At 52.3% G+C, this 20,604-nt stretch overlaps 9 protein-coding genes and 1 non-coding gene; 7 read left to right on the forward strand and 3 right to left on the reverse strand.

Moving 5' to 3' along the window:
• Positions 1-10: 10 nt before the first annotated feature.
• RCC_11430 (uncharacterized protein) lies at positions 11-652 on the forward strand (the record flags this gene model as incomplete). The annotated part of the gene is made up of 1 exon (XM_023776651.1): positions 11-652. The coding sequence occupies one exon, from the start codon at positions 11-13 to the stop codon at positions 650-652; it is 642 nt and encodes a 213-aa protein (XP_023632419.1).
• A 791-nt stretch (positions 653-1,443) lies between these two features.
• On the forward strand, positions 1,444-2,370 carry RCC_11431 (uncharacterized protein; the record flags this gene model as incomplete). The annotated part of the gene is made up of 1 exon (XM_023776652.1): positions 1,444-2,370. One exon carries the CDS (start codon positions 1,444-1,446, stop codon positions 2,368-2,370), a length of 927 nt encoding a protein of 308 aa, XP_023632420.1.
• A 193-nt stretch (positions 2,371-2,563) lies between these two features.
• Positions 2,564-3,364, forward strand: RCC_11432 (uncharacterized protein; the record flags this gene model as incomplete). Its single annotated transcript, XM_023776653.1, has 1 exon — positions 2,564-3,364. One exon carries the CDS (start codon positions 2,564-2,566, stop codon positions 3,362-3,364), a length of 801 nt encoding a protein of 266 aa, XP_023632421.1.
• Positions 3,365-3,591: 227 nt separating this feature from the next.
• tRNA lies at positions 3,592-3,798 on the reverse strand. Its single transcript has one exon. It is a non-coding gene (tRNA).
• A 520-nt stretch (positions 3,799-4,318) lies between these two features.
• RCC_11433 (probable protein involved in vacuole import and degradation) lies at positions 4,319-6,739 on the reverse strand (the record flags this gene model as incomplete). Its single annotated transcript, XM_023776654.1, has 1 exon — positions 4,319-6,739. The coding sequence occupies one exon, from the start codon at positions 6,737-6,739 to the stop codon at positions 4,319-4,321; it is 2,421 nt and encodes an 806-aa protein (XP_023632422.1).
• A 346-nt stretch (positions 6,740-7,085) lies between these two features.
• On the reverse strand, positions 7,086-8,660 carry RCC_11434 (related to permease of the major facilitator superfamily; the record flags this gene model as incomplete). XM_023776655.1 has 3 exons in its annotated part: positions 7,086-8,281; positions 8,347-8,427; positions 8,483-8,660. The coding sequence occupies 3 exons, from the start codon at positions 8,658-8,660 to the stop codon at positions 7,086-7,088; spliced, it is 1,455 nt and encodes a 484-aa protein (XP_023632423.1).
• Positions 8,661-9,083: 423 nt separating this feature from the next.
• Positions 9,084-10,084, forward strand: RCC_11435 (related to 2-keto-4-pentenoate hydratase/2-oxohepta-3-ene-1,7-dioic acid hydratase (catechol pathway); the record flags this gene model as incomplete). XM_023776656.1 has 3 exons in its annotated part: positions 9,084-9,098; positions 9,152-9,233; positions 9,285-10,084. 3 exons carry the CDS (start codon positions 9,084-9,086, stop codon positions 10,082-10,084), a joined length of 897 nt encoding a protein of 298 aa, XP_023632424.1.
• Positions 10,085-11,390: 1,306 nt separating this feature from the next.
• Positions 11,391-13,517, forward strand: RCC_11436 (uncharacterized protein; the record flags this gene model as incomplete). The annotated part of the gene is made up of 1 exon (XM_023776657.1): positions 11,391-13,517. One exon carries the CDS (start codon positions 11,391-11,393, stop codon positions 13,515-13,517), a length of 2,127 nt encoding a protein of 708 aa, XP_023632425.1.
• Positions 13,518-15,400: 1,883 nt separating this feature from the next.
• On the forward strand, positions 15,401-17,771 carry RCC_11437 (probable alcohol oxidase; the record flags this gene model as incomplete). XM_023776658.1 has 8 exons in its annotated part: positions 15,401-15,453; positions 15,506-15,749; positions 15,802-16,091; positions 16,144-16,477; positions 16,530-16,918; positions 16,970-17,102; positions 17,161-17,437; positions 17,494-17,771. 8 exons carry the CDS (start codon positions 15,401-15,403, stop codon positions 17,769-17,771), a joined length of 1,998 nt encoding a protein of 665 aa, XP_023632426.1.
• A 959-nt stretch (positions 17,772-18,730) lies between these two features.
• RCC_11438 (uncharacterized protein) lies at positions 18,731-20,019 on the forward strand (the record flags this gene model as incomplete). XM_023776659.1 has 2 exons in its annotated part: positions 18,731-18,825; positions 18,876-20,019. 2 exons carry the CDS (start codon positions 18,731-18,733, stop codon positions 20,017-20,019), a joined length of 1,239 nt encoding a protein of 412 aa, XP_023632427.1.
• Positions 20,020-20,604: the final 585 nt, after the last annotated feature.

Consider the following 20,604-nt stretch of genomic DNA (forward strand, 5'->3'; position numbering starts at 1 on the left):
CAACTTTACCATGGACTTCGATGATCTACCAACTTTCCACTCCGATCGTGCTGGCAAGCGCAATGATCGACGCCAGTCGAATGGGACATTCAACAATGGCAGCGATATCACACGGCAGCCACCTCTAAGCCTACGCCCGTATCATCACCTGACTTTCTCCAATGGCTTCGTGTACGCTCCTGTACCGGTTGCACCTTTTACCCCAATCTCGCAGCCGAACGTTGCAGCGTTCCTTGCGGATGGTACTAGTATGAGGACTGGCGGTCGTCCTGATGGCACCGGTGAGATTAGCGACGGTCCGACCCCTGATGATGTCTCCGCATTCTGGTTCGACGCCTTTGGCGGCTTCCTTGGCTGCGACAATGCAGGCCCCGATGACTGCACAATGGAAGTCACTGGACTGCACTGGGACCCCATTGCAAACGACGAGGCTCCTGCATTCACTCAGAAGTACTCTCTTCCACCATGTCCAGCCTACCGCAACTGCGCCCTCACTCTGATCACGTTTCCAAGCACTGCTCGCCGCCTCAGCGGGTTGGAGGTTCGTGCCGTCCGCAATGGCGAGCCACGCAGGTTCTTCATGGATGACATGCACATGGCGTGGTCGAACAAGACTTGCGACGCAGGTTTGCTCCGTCAGCAGGCGCAATAGTTGGCTGGCCAGGGAATTGAGCAGAGGAAAAAGGAGACAGAAAACAAGAACTTGCATGTAACACCTCAAGGGAAAAGCAGCAGAGGCGAAAATGGTGATTGGAAAAGATGTGGTGGTTGATTTGGTGCTGGTGAAAAGATTTCCAAGCTTAGCGAAAGAACATGCCATCTGCTCCTTCTCTCACATGTGACTCTCTTGCTTCCCGAACCCAGTCCTAGAGAACAAGCAGTAAGATTTTTTGGAAATTATGCAATGACGTGCGGCATATCTGAGCTACCGCCAGGCGCCGCGTCAAAGTCAAGGTTTGATGTATACATGGTACTATTAGTAGATTTGGGGGAGTCAGCCGACCCTTTGCTACAGTCGAGCCGCTCTATCATTGCCAAGCGACCTACGATTGCAGAGAGTGTCGGCTATTTTGAATCCTCTCTGGGCCGGAACGAGAGAGGATGTCTTTCTGGAATCGCAGTCATCCTCCGCATATGCCGTATTTCGTAAGGTCAACGTAGAGTGGGAATGTAGAAAAAAAAGGGGGTCAAGTCGAATCCGCGCTCTGCCTGTTGGCTGCGTTATGACTGGTCATGATAACCAGTAGGCTTTTGGATAGATTTTTCTCGTCAGAAGGTATTTCGAAAGTGCGGACCTCTGTACTTAAACCTCTCCACAGGACTTTCACACTCACCTCAATCAACATTACCAAAACTTACAGCGCTTTATATCATTGAGTGGACTTACCTCACGTCCTGCAATTTTTGAACCCGCACGCACATAATAACAAACGTCACGCCATCATGGACGCCATATCTTGGGATAGTGTTGCCCATCGCTCACGCGAAGAAGTCTCTCTTCGCGCCGTTACCGGCCGTACCCGCCGACGGTTCTCGCTCCCAGCACTCCCGGTCCAGCAGCTGTACGAGGAGACGGACCCGCACGATGCGAGGCCAACGCGGGTACCAGCCCAACTACCGGTGAGGCATAGGACTGTCGAAAGGATGGGTCGAATGGCTGCAAGCTGGAAAGCAGATGCCGCAGATCGCCTATCGCTGCCGCAGGAGAGTAGGGCCCACAGCGAGGCGATGAGATTACAAGCCCTCTCGCAAGCCGGGATGGTCGCCGCCGCCGCACCACCGAATGTACAGCATCGACGAGAGAACGTTCAAAGGGCGGCGGGAAGGCAATTGACGAGGTCAACCCCTAGCATGCCACAGCCTGAGGCACCAATCTCGAGGACAGCGTTGCACGCCGTGGACAAAAGGGTCACGTTCGCCCGCTCAAATCATGTGGATGAACCGAATGCGGTTCCCAATGCACCCGAGGTACCATATGCGCAGCTTCAGCCGGCCGGAAGCAAGCCCATTGTGCGAAGACCTGTCCCTTCACCTTCAGTGCCCGATGTGCAGCAAACTCTCGCATCAATTCCATCACGCCCGTCGCCTGGACCTCCGATTGTGAAATCTAGCTCTCCGAAGCCGGATTCTGTGACTGAAGCGCCCAAGGTAACGTTGGCCCCATCATCTCCAACAATGCCGCAGAGTCAAGAGGCGGGCCAAGAGGCGGAACAGAAGGTTGCCGCAGGTGAATCGACAGAAGTCCGGGCAGACTCAGCGGAGCCATTAAGGGAAAACGTTGATATAGAGCAGATCGCGGAATCGTATTTGCTGTATTCACCGTTTCTCGAGGATGACGAGGAGATTGATCGTGGCCGTCGTCACGGTTGAGCGGGTTGATAACTGAGGCTCGAAGCAAGATGGAGCTGAAGTCGAATGTGGAGCGGCGGATTGGCTTTGCCGAGGATCACGCTTCACGACAATGGCCCCCCACTCGTCCTGCATCACGACTACATCACGACTACATCAACAAGTTCAACGACGGAGATTGACAGCATCCGTGCATTTTGATACCTAGACAACAATGCCTTTAGCCACTGCTCATTTGATCGCTCTCGCCAGCACATCTTCGATTCCCTCCTATCTGAAAGCTCTGGACTCGGCCTCTATCAAACCATTAGTGACCTCAAGGGTCATCAGGTGGATCATAAAGCCAGAGAAACTGTCAACCCATCTCACAAACACAAACTGGGACCTCTTGCTTATACTACCGGCCACCACAACGATCCCGAGTCACTGTCTCAGCGAAAACTTTGTTACTCGTCATTGGAGCATTACTGCTGGTGTGCCGAAGAGTCTCGTAAACAACTTTCAAGAACGGAATCAACGCCTCCTAAATCCTCAGCCGGGCGATGTTCCGGAGCTCACTGGATCTTTGAACAAACCAAGGATTGTCTCTTCAACTCAAGGTCTCGAACTCAACGACGAGCTGTTATCATGGAGCAAGGGTTTCAAGCTGGGTCAGAACGGTGCCGTGAGCATGCTAAACCTGCTTTCATTCAAGCCTGGCAAAGAAGCACATGAGAGCTACCTCCGTTATGGCAAGGCTTTTGGTGAATCTATCGGATCGAAGCGCGGCGGTAATGCAAAAGTGGTGGGCAAAGTCATCCCGGACCAAGGAACGCCTGACGAGGACCGCTACGGGTGGGACGAAATCGCCCTGGCTCACTACCCAAGTATAAGACATTTCACCGACATGCTGGCTTCGGAAGACTATCAGAAAGTAAACCACGAGTCAAGGCTGCCGGCACTACTGGACACCTGCATCTTGTGCACCAGCGAGCTGGATACAGAGCTTTCAACTGTGAACAAGGCGCGACTATGATGAGATGATTTGAACGTTGTTGACGGGTGAAGACTCTCGTATATCACGAATGAATGAAAACTATCTGTTCGACTTACCAATCTCCAGCTCCGTGGTCGTTTGCCACCACAAAATCGCGGTGGCTAACGTTGCAGGATTTCACTAGGTACATGATCACGAGTGAGTCCTGCAAAAAGAATCATATCAATCAAGTTCAATCCGAAAGGATTTCGAACAGTAAGATCAGTTTCCAATGCAAGGAATCGAACCCCAATCTCCTCATCTCCCACTTTCACACCGACCAGGTCTTGTATCGTTCAGTGAGATGCCTTATCCGCTAGACCACCGCGTAAACGCGAACAGGATTTGAACCTGCGATTTTCTCATTTTGCTTGGACCTATTCAGCCGGTGTTTTGGGGAGAGCGAGGCGTCTTAACCGTTGGACCACATCGGATGTCTGTTTCATGGCATAATTGGAGATGAACGGAGAGATCATATAGGTGAAGTGGAAGGTGAGCGAGGGTGGAGAAGATGGGCATTGCGGTGTCTCATTTGGGTCAATTGAGCGACGCTAGTGGAGTCTAGCGCAAAGTGGAAGCTTAACGGATCTCAGAAAGGCCATCGTAGCAAGCAGTAAGAAGGGATCAATCGTAGTGAGGAGGGATCAGCTGTAGTGAGAAGGGATCAATTTGGAAGTCTTTGTGAGGTTGAGTGCGATGTGAACTGGATTGAAAGCAAAGTATCAGGACGTGAGCGAATCTACGTACGGATGTGCCTCCATACGTCGCGCTTCAGCGAATAAAGGCCAAAGCTAACGCGACCGTACCTAAGCAGCAACGCAGAAATCAAACCCCTTCCTCCCGTGGTATCTCGCGGCCGTTTCATCGTCTCCAAATATGCTCAACAGATGCAAGCGTCTGTGATGCTGCGTCATTCCTTCATCCTCAATGATACAGCGTCTCCCGCCATCAGCTTTAGTAGGGAGAGTTCACAATCTCGTTCCTGAGATAGCTACCTCTGGCCTTTCCCTTCTGTGGCGTAGCCATGATACTCTCCCTTGTTGGTCGCTGCAGGGCGCGACGTGCCACCATGTCGACCTCATTGGGCAGAGCAACAACGATGTTCTTGTCGCTGCCGAAGCGGAAATTGTCGGCCTTGACCTCCTCAGCATACCGCTTGATGTGGTAAGGGTCCTTCCTGCCATCGAGAATCTTCTTCATCGACCAAGTGATAACATATGGCCCAGAAGATGTGATAATAGTGGTCTCATCTTTGCCTTCTCCGGTGTTGAAGTGAGCAGAAGTGAAAGCAAGCGGAGCTTTCGTTTCATGCTGGAATTGRGCAACGTGAGATGGAGTGAGTCCCAGACGACGAGGCTGGGGCTTGTTGTCCTTGGGAAACGCCTTTTCGAATCCGAGCTTGCCGGCATTCTTGCCCTCGGTCTGTAGGTTATCGACGAGGAGAAGGTACGTCTTAGTGGTAGCGAGGAGCCAACGACCATCAGCGCTGGTATCGAGGCCAATGATAGGATCACCAAGAGCTGGAAGTGCGGTCTTGGCATTGATACCGAGACGATCAAACATGCGAATATCTCCCTTGTTGGAAGCGACAGCAATGTATCCCTTGTCTGTTGTAACAGCCGCAGAGAAGTCATTCTTGCTAACGTACTGCTTGAGCTCGCTGTCCACAAGCTTATTACCGCTCAGGCGCGGATCAATGCGGTAGAGCGCGTTCTTCGAAAGACCCAAAAATGTTTGTTCTCCGGTCTTTTGCGCGAACTTGTTCTCAGGGGCAAAGATATTGACGGGAATGTCATCGTGCACTTTCCACTCATCAACCACTTTGCCAACTTCCAAGTCCATGCGGAATACACGGTGGGGGTCGTTGGGATCCTGTAGAACCATGTTGCGGTCCTGGGAATGCAGCATGATCTTGGAAGGAGCAAATTGTTTCCCCTTCATGTTTGAGACCTTGTTGATGCTGGTGCTGAATTCCAGACCGTTGTTATCGGTGTGTTTGAAGACGCCAATCTTGTCTCCGCGTACGACGAAAGACCTGTTAACGCTGGCGCCGACTGCGAGCTGACTGTTGACATTGCCGTCGTCGTCGCGGTTTACAATCTCGTCCTCCTCCTCATCAGAATCAAAGTCGGGCTCTGCGTTGCGCTCATTCGCTTCTTCAAATTCATCGTCCGACTCCTCATCTTCTTCTGCGGCTTCTCGCTCTCGCTCATCATCCCGATCATCCTCGATCACAAGGTCATTGAAAGCGTTCAGAACGTAATCCTGATCCGTGGCCTTCATCCACTTGGTCTCATTCAAGTGTTCCCACAGTGCTTGCATCAGACCTTGCTGAAAGCTCTCCACAGTTTCGCGGTCGTTGAATTTCAACAACCAAGAGTACGCAGAACCATCTTCAGTGTAGTGGTTGAAGATGAAGCTCAGGTATTCAAAGTTGAAAACCGGGTTGATGTCTGGCACCACCTCTTGTCCGAGCCACTGCTTCTTATCGCCAGTGATTTGCAGCCAGTATTTCCAGTTACCAGTCTCGGTGACCAGCGCTTGGACAGATGCGTCTTGAAGGATAAAAGTCCCGGATTGAAAATCGAATAGATGAAGCTCGGCTTCTTCGGTCACCAAGACTTCTGTGCTCTTTGGCGCGTTCCGATACGTGGGTGCCTTGGTCGGGGTCAGGTCCACCTCCCTCTTTTTCCCTGACTCGCGTGGCATGATGGCGGGAACTTCCTTGTGCAGACTGCCCGGTGTATGTGCAGCTGGTGAAGCAGCGAGTGATCGCAAAGTTGGGCTTTCAGGTGCGCTGGGACCGGGACTGGCGAGTGGAATTTCCGGTTCGTCGTCAAAGGCGAATTCCTCGAGGTCCTRATCGGTGGCGTGCTTGTGATCGCGACGATACTTGCGTTCGTACTGACACCGCGCAGCTGCCAACTGAAAGGTGACGGCCGCGTCGGGGCGGATGGATGAATCGCAAACGAATTCGAACAGGTCTCCCTCGTCGCCCGACAAATCCTTCCACGCGAGTACGATCTCACCTTCTTCCCGATGCTCAATGCGCAGACACAGTTCCTCGTCGACTAGAAATGTCTTCTCGTCCTTATCGCCTAGTGCGTCAAGTGCACCCTCCTCTGCTCCTTCGTCTTCCAGCAAATCTGCCTCTCCCTCCTCGTATGCTCGCTGAATGCACAGTTGATACTGGAACTCTTGTCCAGTTCTTCGCAGAAAAGCGGCCGAGTCCCTGAAGATGAGCTCGCTATAACCCTTTGGACTGCGCGGGCGAACGATGTACAGCTGGCCTTGGGGAAGCTCGGCGATGGTTTCTTTGGATGTGGAGCCGGAGATGAGACCGAGGTACTTGTTGATGCTGTTGATGGCGAACATTACTTCGGCGAAAGATGTGGAAGATGCATCATGGACGGTTGTGTCGCGGTGGATGTTTATTTATTGACCGTGAAGTAGAAGTTGGCGTTTGCTGGTGGAGTGACGACCAAAGCAAAACAAGGCAGCCACGACCCCGCGACGCCACAACTAGGCAGAAATGGGAACATTTACAGCCACACAGGCTGAACTCATTCACTTCGCGATTAGGCTTTCTCCTGCCTTCCATTGTCTCTTGAAGTGCGTYTCCGGCAGCTATTGGAGAAGATGAGAAGAGTCGTTTTCATGGCGATTCGAACCATGAAATGAGGTGAGTCAATGTCGTAATACAAGACAATCGTGCTTTTCGTCACAAAGTGTACCTGAAATCTGGATGCCTGTCTCCCTTGACCCCAGCATCAATCATCCTCATCTTCTCATCTTGAGTCAAACGATCTCTCTTCTTGTTCATGCTCTTTAACAACACGAACATGGCCGCATATCCCACGGCCGCAAGGATGATCGTCGTCAAGCTTACTGAATGACCAATCACATATCTCCCATCCACATTGGTGATTCGATATATCTGGCCCGCCATGATTCCAGCACTGTTTCCAACAGTCTGTTGCAACCCAATAGCAGTGGCTCGCTTATAGTATCCGGCATTGCTGTTGCTGTTCCAGGTGACGTTCAAACCAACAACGCAGTAGATTCCTGTTGCGGTAACAAAAGTGGCAAAATACAGGACAGCTGTGTTGTTCATGTCGACTCCCAACAGTAATGAATAGCCCAAGGCTGTGACTAGGGCAAGCGGTGTCATGAAAAATGCTCGGCGTCGTGCCATGTCCGAGAGATATGCGATTGTGAGGTAAAACACGCTCGCCCAGATGTAAACGGGGACCGTCAGAAGCTGCGTTCGAACGCTGCTGAAACCGAAGCCGCGGATAATGACCGGCAGAAATGTCGAGAAGCCAAAGGAGCAGGTGTTGGCGCAGAACTGGCAAATCGAAGAGAGCCAAATTTTGGGGTCCAGAAACGCTTGCTTGACTTCTCCTCGATCGAATGTCTCGCTATCACCCTGATAAATGGCGACTTGTTCGTTTCGCACCCGACAGAGACGTTTATCTTCCTCGGTCAACCACCACGCAGATTCAAAAGAGTCCGGGAGCAAGACCAGGCAACCAAATCCTACTGCCATGGAGATCAGTCCCTCCACCAAGAACAACCACCTCCAGCCTGCTAGAACGCCGTTGAGACGTGTCAGACCGTACGCTAGCAAGCCACCGAAGGCACCTGATAGTGCGGATGCAACAAAAAGGTATGAGACTCTCTGGGCCTGTTCGATCGGCTTGTAATAAGTGCTGAGGTACAGTGTCAAGCATGGGAAGAGACCAGATTCGAATGCTCCCAGCAGTAGTCGACTAGCCAGTAGCGTGGCGTAGTTCTTCATGAAAGCGCTTCCGATCACAACTGCTGACCAGCATATGATAAAAGCCGGTATCAATCGAGATGGTCGAGCTTTCTTGAGTATCAGAGAGGAGGGAATCTCAAACGCAATGTATGTGACTACCCCAAGCAAATCAGCATTCCATTTCGCCTGAAATACCTTTGTTCTAAGAGCAGTCACTAACCATAGAACACGGTTACAGCAACGTTGAGTTTGTTTCCGTCGAGACCAAGATCTTCTGTCATGCCAGCGATTGCCGCGTTGCCTATTGAAACTGGTCAGAAAGGTGTTACAGGGTCTTTAGACTCATCTTGAACCACCTATGTTGCTCCTATCCAAATAGGACACCAAGAAAACCAGGACCATCATCGGAGACAACCACATATCGAGCTTTCGTACCAGACGTCGCTCTTCTGCTGGATCGATGACATCCCCGTGCGAAGCTGGAGCAACCTTGACATCGGTACCCGCTTTGACATCATCTGCTTTGATCTCCATTGTCTTTTGGTATAGGAAATCCAGTGCGATGTCAATTGCCTGCGAGCGATGTCATGTAGTGCAGTTCGTATCATGTAGCGTTAGTGTAGATCTTCAAGGTCTTGGCATACTGGCCTATCGATATGATGCGTTTCACTATCTCTTTGGATCCACCGTAATGCACAGCGCTTGCAGAAATTTGATACCATAGCTGCCATTGGCTACTGTGGTTTGGCATGCAGAGTAGGATCCACACGATTATGATGCGCGGTCCGGCCAACTCGGCGAAAATGTAGTTGGCCGGTGCCGGCTGACATTTCCATTGCTTTCGGCGGTCAATGTTGATTGTAGGCGACAAGTCGAAATTGAAAGAATCCCCAGATTCCGTACGAGAAGCGGACTTGCCTGTCACTGCAAAGTGGTAAATTAATTCTAGGCTCCGAGATGGCGTTTCCTGTTGTGAGTGCCGTACATGCCTCCTCTACCGTCGGCTGACGTGTTCGTATAAGCAGCATTGGGACCGCATCGTTCGATTCATCGCAGAGGAAGACGGTCAAGAATATCTGGGAGAGCCTATCGATTCGGCGATTGACGGTTAGCAGCAGCATCTCAAGTTCCTGAAGATGCAAGCTGACGAATAATCAGTCGGTGCTGCCGTGGCCTCCTCAACACCAGTCCAGGTCCTCGTTTTCCACGGCTCATCGCCGCTTGACATTACCATACATCCCACAACGACTATTCTCACCATCAGATCTCTACTACCGCCCATCACTCGCAAAGAAATCGGGACGATCCGCTGCATTGGTCTCAACTACCGCCATCATGCCGCAGAGATGAAACTCACACTTCCCACACATCCTTGCGTATTCTTCAAGCCAGCGTCATGCCTGAACAGTCCCGGCCATCCGCTTCTCATTCCCTACCAAGCTTCAGACGGCCAAGCAGATTACGAGGCCGAGCTTGCCGTCGTCATAGGGCGAGAATGCCGCAATGTTGATCCTGCGAAGGCGCTGGACTACGTTTTGGGCTACATGTGCTCGAACGATGTCACCGCTCGCAAATGGCAGTTTGCGGGTGGCAACACGCAATGGGGTTATGGAAAAGGGTTCGATGGATTCGCTCCCATGGGGCCTTGCCTGGTGTCCACACGAGCAATCCCGGATCCTAGTGTGATCGAACTGAAGACGCTCCTTAACGGCAATGTGATGCAGGAAGGAAGAGCGGATGATATGATATTTTCCATCGCAGAGATTGTGTCGCACTTGAGCCAGGGTACGACGCTGGAGGCTGGCACGGTCATAATGACTGGCACACCGCACGGCATCGGCGTGAGCAAAGAGCCTCCCATCTTCTTGCAGCATGGGGATGATCTGAGGGTGGTTATGAGCCACGGGCTTGGAAGTCTGGTGAGCAATGTGGTGTATGAAGGTCAAGATCGATCTTGAGTCAATTCCTCTTGTATCAAGCATTGAAATGTCTTGTTTGTCCACTCTCGACCAGACCGCACATCGGTACAGCATCTTCTGTTGAGCATTGGAAATCCAGTAGTGTCGCTGAGCCTCTTGGAGTCCGCACTCCGTCCCAATGCAAACTTTGAAGCATGAATACCTGGATTTGAAAGGTGGTGCACCCGCAGTGGGAGGGCATCCAAAATCACATACACCTCGACTGGAAGCGAAGTGAGAGAGTCTCAAAGTGATGTTTCAGATTGCGTGGAGAATCGATACTTTTTTAGCCTGCCGCTATCGGGGAAAAACGGACCTCACTCCATCACTCCAATCAAATGMACACAACACCCCGGAGCATTTGAGCAGCGTCTATCTCCTGCATGCGCGGCGTGGGGTACTGAACAGATGACTGTTCTGTCTCGCTATCGGTGCTGGGCCTGCATGTCTTGTCTCCCAATTTCGCTGAACTCGTCAGCTAGACACACACTTACGTCCATCATCAGATCCCACGTAGTTTTGCGCGCCTACAATATTGCACATCGCATCCAGAATCCGTGACCTAAACTTTATCTCGACCGACGACTTCGACGACCGACCGACTGCGACCGACCTTGAACCCTTGACGAGGCACGCGACATGGCATGCTAAGTAAAAGACAGCCATGGGTGGCCTGCCAATGGCGGCCAGTTATGGACCACCCATCGGCCGGGCATCAGTAGGCGGCGGTGGCAGTTGGCTGGAGCAACAACTTCCGCTGCCCAGTGGCTCATGTGGATATCGCGATTTGAGTGCAGGAGGTACCGCGCCAACTTGCGGATGTCGTAGATTTTGGCTTGCGACCGGCGTGCAGCAGCAGGGCGGTGRAAGAGCATGGTGTTTTTGCGGTCACCACGCTTGCTTTCATGAAAGTGCAGCGGTCTCGCAGCTACACTGTAATCAGATCACGGACAATGGCCACATCTTTATGCAGCCAAATGCGCAGGTCGGTGGATGCGACGTGGGCCAGCAATTGAATGCGCCTACTTGGAGCCAACTGATCGGAGATAACTCCAGAAATGAACGTGGAGCGGCTGGTCCTTCTGGCTCAACAACGGGACTGGGAATCCACAATGTTTCCCAGGCGCCATCTCATTCGATTAACACACGGCTCTGGCATGCTCTCAATGGCTTTGCGCGAGAGCAGGGCAATGGTGGCATGTCTGGAGATACGTCAAAGCTACCTTCCACTGCAGTCCCCAGCGTGATCGATGAACCAGGAAGTCCCGCGCGAGAAACACCAAATCACCAACCCGGCCGCAACATCATGGGGCCGCCTTCTAACGTGCCTCCTAGTCTGGTCAATGAGGTCCGTGCAGATCAGTATAGTGCGACTGAGGTGGCAACTCCCAGTGTGCGCGGAACACCCGAGTTCAATGCCTTTGTAACCCCCGGCCTACAGCAGTCTACAGTTGGTACGCGTGGAGGACCTTCGCAGCAGAACGCAGGGCGCCAGACTCCGCGAAGGCATCTACAAAGCCAAGAGAGCAGTCAGCCAAGACCACGCCCATCAGCAGCAGGCCCATCATTATCGATACAAGAGATGTGCAACACGATTCAGAACTATGGTCGTCGCATCGATATCCTTGAGACCATGTCATTCACACATCTGCCCAGCGATGAAGTGATTGACAGATTCGACATGGTCGATGGGAGGCTGCTTGACCTCGAGCAATGGAGAACTGACCAAGACCGAGCTCAGGAGGCAGACGACATGGACGAGACGATCGATGCGCTGAAAACTCGAATGCATGAGCTCGAGCACTGGCGCGAGACAGAATCAGAGAAACCAGGACAGGCGTCCAGCAGCATGCGCCATCTGATTCCGGAGACAAGCTCGTTTGCCTCTGACGGGTCTTTTGACAGCGAAGCTGCTGCTCAAACTGAAGCAATAGTCCTTGCCACCCTCGCGGCAAACGCTGAGACGAGACCTCGCATAGACGCACTTGAGTCACGCATCATGGACCTTGAACACGCGGCCATGCCCTCTTTCGCCCGGCCGTGGACTGTGCAGGTGGTACTCCTCCCTTTTGGACGACAGCTACCCGGTATATGGTTCTCGTCGAGTCAAGCAACAGAGCACTCTCAGCGTACAGCTACGCAAGCGTCAGAAGAATGGTCTGGGCCGTTTGCGTCAAAGTTCGCAGCCAACTCTTCTTTCGGCTCTGGCACTGATGTCAAAGCTTGGACGACAGAAAGCATAGAAGCCTGGGCGATGCGCACCGAGGAAAACTGGCTCTCAGCAAAGGCCTGCGGTCCGAGTGGTACTGTTTTCCAAAGGCTCGAGTCCCGCGGGCTCGTACGTGATATCATTCTTACCTCGCCCGACGCTCGACATGTCTGTAGCGAGGTGGCGAATGCGTTTGGTAATGTTCTTGGCGAAAGAACTATCTTCGATGGCTCCCCCGGACACCAGGGCTTGCAAGAACGCTTCATCCCTTTGCGCAAAGTCCGTAAGTCCTCGCGTCTGCGATTTCTGAGCAGCGGAGAAATGATGAGCTCGGCGCTGTGGAATGCATCACTGCTCGAAAGCAGTGTTTTCATGAAAGTGAACGATGGAGAACGACGACTCTACGTAACCACTCCAGAAGCTTATACGCAGCCGCCCGGACCTGGCTGGACCTGGCGAACGCTCAGGAACCTCCCCATGTATGGCGCAGATGGAGAGTTGCAAGCCGCACAAATCGTTGGCAGCGTGAAGGAGAAGTGCTGGACTTTCAGTGATCGCCTAGACCATGCTTCAAGCCTACACTCTTCCTTTGCATCATCAGACTCACCATGGGGCATGTCAAGTGAGAGTGTAGGCAATCACGAAGAAGGCCTCGGCCAAGCCGCAACGCATGCGATGTCACAGCAGACCAAGGCCAGCGCCATCTCAATGCTCAACCCAGTCGCCGCGCACTCAATGGATATTGATGGTCCTTACAAGAGACGAGTAGCATCTTTCGAACTCGATTCCACTATGCTAGGAGGTGGAAATGTAGACGACATATCGTCCAAAAGGCGCCGTGTTTCGTCCTCGCCAGAATTKGAGCGCCGAGGTGTAAACTTCACTCCTCGGTGGAGTCGCGAGCCACCCTCTCCGTTCACTTCGGATGGCATTGGCGCGGCTCGCAGTCAAGCAGCCAGCAACCGGGCCAGGGGTACCACCCCATTCGCATATGCGACACCGCACAGCAACCTGGACTCCAGAGGCGATGATGGCTCCACAGAGGCAGACACCGAACCTCGTCCTTTGCAAAGCGAGAATGGAGATTATCCTGAATGGGAGGGTATGCAAGAAAACCACGAAGCAGAGCAGAACAATACATTTGGCAATGACGACAATTTCCGTGGACACGACTTGTTCGAAGACGATGACCAACTTTCCGTCTTTGAAGACGACGAGGCCTGATTCTTCAGACTGTTGAGGAGTGTTCTCAATCTTGCTCCTGATATGAGCACTCCTGGGACCTGGATATACGCACCGAATCACACCGCTCAGGCAATGCAGCACTCGCTGGTGATGTAAATTGAAATCTCTAATCTACGTACGTTGTACATTTGTATGCACAGGCATCTAACATAAGTAGCTCTCCAATCTAAATAAATTTAACTGCAGGTGCTTTCCGAGCATGAGGAACGAGATGTCGGTAGAGGGCAAGCAGGGAACTTTGCAACGAATTCCTTTGCGTTACCAATTCCCTCCCCGGTCGATGGGATCGATCTCTCATCCCTGAGCTTCGATGGATGAGAGCTCTGGTCAAAAAAACATCCTGCAGCGATCGGGATCAGAGGAGCAGGTCGCGGATCATGATGCGGCACAAGAGAGCTTTGGCCTTTGATTTGCGAAATGATCATGCCAACTTTATCCTCAGGAATCATTCGTGTTCAATGGTCCAGTTCTCCGCACGAGTGTCACTACCAATGCGGCCTTTGGGTGACCCGTTGGTATCCGGAGACGCAGGGTAGGTCAAGTACCTTTGTAGGTACTGTGACTTGCGTCGTCCTGAGCTTCCCCTCTTACTTAATCCAGCTGCGTTGTCAGGGAACCCATGGCGGCGCTTTCCTGGTCCGTTCTGTCACTGGGATGCAACGCTCAATGCGTTCTCCACATCAGGTCGGATTCCGGCATTGTTGTTGGTGCTTCTCAGGTACGTGCCAGGTTCCCCGCAATTGAGGTGTGGGGAAGGTTTTGGGCGGAACCAACAAAGAGTGGAATAGGGCCACGCAGCAGCCGTACTTCCGCTTCGCTCCGCGTTGCCCTTTGGATTGCCATGGCCAATGATGTTTAGGACTTCCTTGTACCGCGCGCGTCCAGAGACTTCATGGCGCCGCGCTCCTCACGGATGCAGATCCGCCTCCGCGAGCTAGCKGTTAGGACCCTTGCACTCCAAGACTTCACATGAGGTGAGCGCTGTGAGCTGGRTGCCAGTGCTAGGGCAGGAACTTTGCCAGAAGGCGGCCATGCCCATAGCGATCTCTTGGAAGTAGTGGGTTCTCATTGTAGAGATGGGTACTTGAATGGCCAAGCCGCTGCAACAATATCGATGCCCCTCACGCTGTTCGCAGCTCCACCCGGACTTCTTTATCCTTGAAAGAAAGCTCGATGCAGGAGAAGAGCTTGCAGAGAGTCAGCAAAGTGATCCTGCCCCAGTTTCAGTGCTCAATGGTGAACATGATTCGCCGTTGCTAACAGCGGCTTTGATAAACGTGGGTACCGGTCCTACAGGGTTCTCCGCATGCCATGAGCTTGCGCTAAGCAGCCTGGTACATGCATGTCGCAGCTTTCGTGTCCAACGAATTGGTGTTCGAGCTTGCGATTTCGAGACAACAACGATATCTCAACAATCATGATCGATGAGAGCGTCGGCTGGGCACGCTTCTGGGAGAATCTCAATGTCACCTCATGTCAATTGTCACCACGGATCAGAATCGAATGTAAGCTGGTCGCAGTGCCGATTGTCTGATCGAACACTGCTGAGATCACTTTCCGGGCCAATGCCCAGGATATCCTCGCCGTTGGTCTCCACCAAGCATGGAGTGAGCTCTCCCGCGGGGGTCTTGGGAGGATCGTCTCCATCAAAGCTGCCATAATGTACCATGTACATTTGAGGCACAATTCAAAAGCTCCTCTCTCCCGGACGCTGACTGTGCGGGGGTCTGGAATTGATATACAGCTCTTTCTCGCCCTCGTTTCTGTGGATCAGGATCAGGATCTTCTCCTCGATTGTCCTCTTCAAAGATTCAATMAAACCCCATTCAACCCCATTCTTCCGCAGTTGAACTACCGCCAACATGACTGTCCCCGACGAGGTTGATATCATCGTGTGTGGTGGAGGATCATGCGGGTATGCACATGGCGGCGGCGCTTTCCCTACAAACCATACTAACGCAATGAAGCTGTGTTGTTGCTGGCCGTTTGGCCAACTTGGACCACAACCTTCAGGTCTTGCTCATTGAAGCTGGAGAGAGCAACTTGAACAACCCATGGGTGTTCCGTCCCGGTATCTACCCAAGGAACATGAAGTTGGACTCCAAGACCGCTTCATTCTACTATTCCCGTCCATCAGAATGGCTTGCCGGTCGCCGCGCTGTCGTTCCCGTCGCCCACATTCTGGGTGGTGGTTCTAGTATCAACTTCATGGTAAGTGCAATACCTTTTCATGGTCAAATTGTATCCCTCTGACTGCTCGTAGATGTACACTCGTGCATCCGCTTCCGACTACGATGACTTCCAGGCCAAGGGATGGACTACCAAGGAATTGCTTCCTCTGATGAAGAAGCACGAAACATACCAGCGTGCTTGCAACAACCGTGACCTCCACGGTTTCGAGGGCCCAATCAAGGTCTCCTTCGGCAACTACACATACCCTGTCATGCAAGACTTCCTCCGCGCAGTCGAGTCTCAGGGCATTCCAGTCACCGATGATCTGCAGGATTTGACCACTGGCCACGGTGCCGAGCACTGGCTCAAGTGGATTAACCGGTCAGTCTCAAAGTCAATTGACGTCTGAGACTCTAAGCTAAACTACGCACAGTGACACTGGACGTCGTTCGGACTCTGCCCACGGATACATTCACAGCACTCGCGCCAAGCACCAGAACCTTCATCTTCAGTGCAACACCAAGGTTGACAAGATCATCTTGGAGGGCAACAGGGCCGTGGGAGTCCGAACCGTCCCAACCAAGCCATTGCACCCAAGTGAGAACGTCTCGAGAACCTTCACGGCACGCAAGCAAATCATCGTCAGTGGTGGCACTCTCAGTTCCCCGTTGATCTTGCAGCGATCCGGAATTGGTGAGCCTGCGAAGCTCCGAAGGGCTGGTGTCAAGCCTCTTATCGACCTTCCCGGTGTTGGTCTGAACTTCCAGGTAGGTCTCCACCAACACAGAAAAGTTTGAGGAAATGCTCACAAGTCTACAGGACCACTACCTGACATTCGCCACATACCGCGCCAAGCCATGGGTTGAGTCCTTCGACGACTTCGTTCGTGGTGACAAGGAGACTCAAGAGAAGGTATTCAACCAGTGGAACATCAACGGCACTGGTCCATTGGCCACCAACGGTATTGAGGCTGGTGTTAAGATCAGGCCAACTGAGGAGGAGCTCGACGAGATGGACAGCTGGCCATACCCAGAATTCCGCTCCGGCTGGGACAGCTACTTCAAGGACAAGCCCGACAAGCCCGTCATGCACTACTCGGTCATTGCTGGATGGTTCGGTGACCACATGCTCATGCCCCCCGGCAAGTTCTTCACCATGTTCCACTTCTTGGAGTATCCATTCTCCCGTGGTTTCACACATATCACCAGGTATGCCGAGAGAAACATTGCAATCATTTCGCAACAACTGACCTCTTCCAGCCCTAACCCATACGATGCTCCCGACTTCGACGCCGGTTTCATGAACGACAAGCGCGACATGGCACCAATGGTTTGGGGATACATCAAGTCTCGTGAGACTGCCCGTCGCATGGACGCTTACGCCGGTGAAGTGGTCAGTATTTTCAGAAGCAGCAAAGGTCGCGGCATTACGTTTACTAACTACAACACAGACTGGCATGCACCCATTCTACCCATACGACTCACCAGCTCGTGCCAACGACATGGACATTGACGTTACTAACGCCTACGCCGGCCCCAACCACATCACCGCCAACATCCAGCACGGTAGCTGGTCCACCAAGAAAGAGCCCGGCAAGACCCCTGTCCAGACATTCCTCAACAGCAGCCAGCAGCAAATCATGGAAGACCTCAAGTACAGCAAGGAAGACTTGCTCGCTCTTGAGGAGTGGACCAAGCGCCACGTTGAGACTACCTGGCACAGTCTTGGTAAGTTCTGTCCCGCTGTAAGCCTGTTCATCCAGCTCAAACTGACCTTTACCTAGGAACTTGCTCAATGGCTCCAAAGAACGGCAACAGCATCGTCAAGCACGGTGTGCTCGACGAGCGCCTCAACGTCCACGGAGTCAAGGGCCTCAAGGTCGCCGACTTGTCGATCTGCCCAGACAACGTTGGCTGCAACACCTACAGCACTGCACTGCTGATTGGTGAGAAGTGTGCTATGCTCACTGCGGAGGATCTTGGTTACARTGGCCGCGCTCTCGACATGAAGGTTCCAGAATACCACGCTCCTCGCGAGGTGACTGGTCTCTCCAGGTTGTAGTCGCTGGGTAGCTCGACATGCACCAAAAAACCCAAAAGGGTTGTGATGAAATAGGTACATATTGCTTAATGTGGAGTTTTTTGTGCAATCTCTTGCAGTCCATCTTCYTCTTGACTTCAACCATGTATTGCGTTTTTCACTACGCTGGGCCGCATAGTGAAACTGCGCGCGTACCACATTACGATGCAGCTAACAGGATCGATTGACTCTTGACATTCTCGACATTTTCAGCTCCCCGTTACCTGAACCAAGATTGATTTTCCTACGTATATCAATGCCATACTCTCCAGCTTATTTCCGAGTGGGCAAGAAGCCACAGGAAAAATTGTCAGAACCATTGAACGACCACGGACTGGAGAAGACTCTGCAGACTTTACCAAAGAGTAGCTTTTCAACGCAGCCACTACGTCTGGTGAYAACAGAGCCCTGCTTCTCGACATCGTTTTATCGCATACCGAAATGCCTCGAGTAAGGGACGATCCGGAGGGGACGCCAAAAACCAACAGCTGTATCCGATACTTGCTTGGCTTTCCACATCTTTGGTTGAAATACCTAGATCGATTGATCTGTAATATTGTGTTTGGGACTGCCGGATCTTGTTTGATACTAGCAAATGTGCGATGTAACCTCAGAGGTTACGAGAGTCCGTYTCGCATGAATGCCAAGACTCTGAACGTAAGTGAATCAACAATCCGTGACCTTCCGCGAGCTTCGAACTTATTTACAGACATCACCGCGCAAATTCACGTTTTTCTCGACAACAAAACTTCACTGTTGTTCAGCATCACTAACTGTGTCTTCAGTCGCTACCTCGAACGCTCAACGCTCGCTACTTCACTTTTGGAGACCGCAAGTCCTTTGCACGTATCCGACAACCGCRCCGAAGCTCATGACAACAACATCGCAGCGCGCAACCTCCGGAGTCGGATCAAATGGTCATGGCGCCGACCTTGGTTAACATGCCGGTGGAGCTCTTCGAGATGGTGTGCTACGCCGCGGCCTCCACCCGCTCACTCAAGGCTCTGCGGTCGACCAGCCATCACATGCATGAAAAGTAAGTATCACAAAGGATGAGTGCGAAATTTCCACACTGACACTTTGCAGGACAGAACGTGTCTTCGCCGACCGCACATTCACCAATATCGAGCTCTCACTTCACGAGGAGAAGCTGATGTACCTCCAGCAGGTCGCAGGGCATCCAAAATACAGCGATCTCGTGCGCTTCATCTGCCTCGTCCCGAGCTACACATTCCTCACTTCCGAACAGAACCGCTTCCGTAAGGATCGAGGCGACATCGAACTGCTGAGTGAGGCTTTGCCAATGCTCCAAAATCTGAAGGGTGTCCAGGTTGGCCGGCAACTCGAGGTGCGCGAGCGTCAGGCCACTATGCATTCCCTCATGGTGTTGGGCCACGCTAGTCGTTCTGATGGCCTGGGCGTTCTTACTACAACCGATTATGAGCACCGTTCGGGTATCAGCTTTCTCGCACATGGCTTCCATGCTCTCATAAGTGCGCTGAATATGAGCGGAAAGCAGCTCGACATCATCCGCGCCGGCTTCCAGCCTTACGACAAGAACAGCCGTAACTCGATCGATCACTTGGCTCTCCAACTTCCTTCGATCGATAAACTGCWGAACAGCCTGACCAGCTTGAAGCAGTTGGACTTGGTTGTAGAAGTCCGTGCCGGACACACCTCCGATCACTGCGAAACCTACCTGTCCGATCTTCTCGAGCAGACTCCCAACCTCCAGAGCCTCAGCTTGTCTTTTCCCGACACTGCCTGCGCTTGGTTGGCCACACTTCCCGACGTCTATCTCCCTTCCCTCACCTCCCTCACAATCAACAAAGCGCACCAAGTCTCCGCAACTGAGCTTTGGGACTTCATCGCGCGCCACAAGACTCTCAAGATTCTGAGATTGACACTCCTCCAATTCAGAGAGAGCGATCCATTCAAAGGCATGGCAGAGTGTTTGAGAGGATTGGAGCTCAATGAGATCCACCTCCAGCAGCTCACATGCCTTCACCAGTACAACAAGATCATGGTCTTCGGCTATGACCTCACCAAGTTCTGCACCACATGCTACGACGACGTGGAGGCGGCATTCCACTATGTCCAAGGACCTCGAYGCGAACATACCACTATCTCGGTGAAGGGCGAGCATGAATTGAACGCGGCGTTGGAGAATCGCTTGAGGGAGTGTCATCTGCTGACACGGCTGCATCCGGGGTGGGCTCGTTGGTCATAGAAGATGGGGTTGATTCGAAAAATCAACAACAAGATGGGCGTCCTCAGCAGCTCTCTCCATTACTTGAGGGTGACTCTGCTGAGAGAGGGGCTTCAAGATGATATGATGATACATACATCTTGTCGTTCAATCATCACATCGATTGCTCTGAAGCATAGCAGGCCTGGAGTGGACTGTTGGAAAGATGGCGGTATGCTGAAATGGAGACTAGCCGATGGCGGCACGGCATTACATGCTCTTGGGCTGAAGCACAATGATGCGTTTCCATGGCTCCATTACGAGGCCTATCTGTTTTCTGTTTTTTTCCCTTGGTTAGAAGCCAAATGAGGCAATAAACTTGTATGAATCGACCTTTCTACTCTGTTCTTACCTTCACAATCTTCTGCGCTACGTCAAATTGCTCTGAAGTTCCCAAACGCCTCATGCACCACATATTTGTTCAAAATCATTTAATGGCTCCTGCAAGGAGTTTTCTGTTGTGTAGTCGTTCCCGAACTGTATGGCTCAACTCCGGCCTATATAGTAGTACCCGGCGTTTCGGCGTCTTACYCCTTTTCGTACTCGTCTGCTCGTGTACAGCGACCA

Source organism: Ramularia collo-cygni (genome assembly GCF_900074925.1).
Source record: "Ramularia collo-cygni strain URUG2 genome assembly, contig: RCC_scaffold30, whole genome shotgun sequence".
In the NCBI taxonomy this organism is placed as follows: Eukaryota; Fungi; Ascomycota; class Dothideomycetes; order Mycosphaerellales; family Mycosphaerellaceae; genus Ramularia; species Ramularia collo-cygni.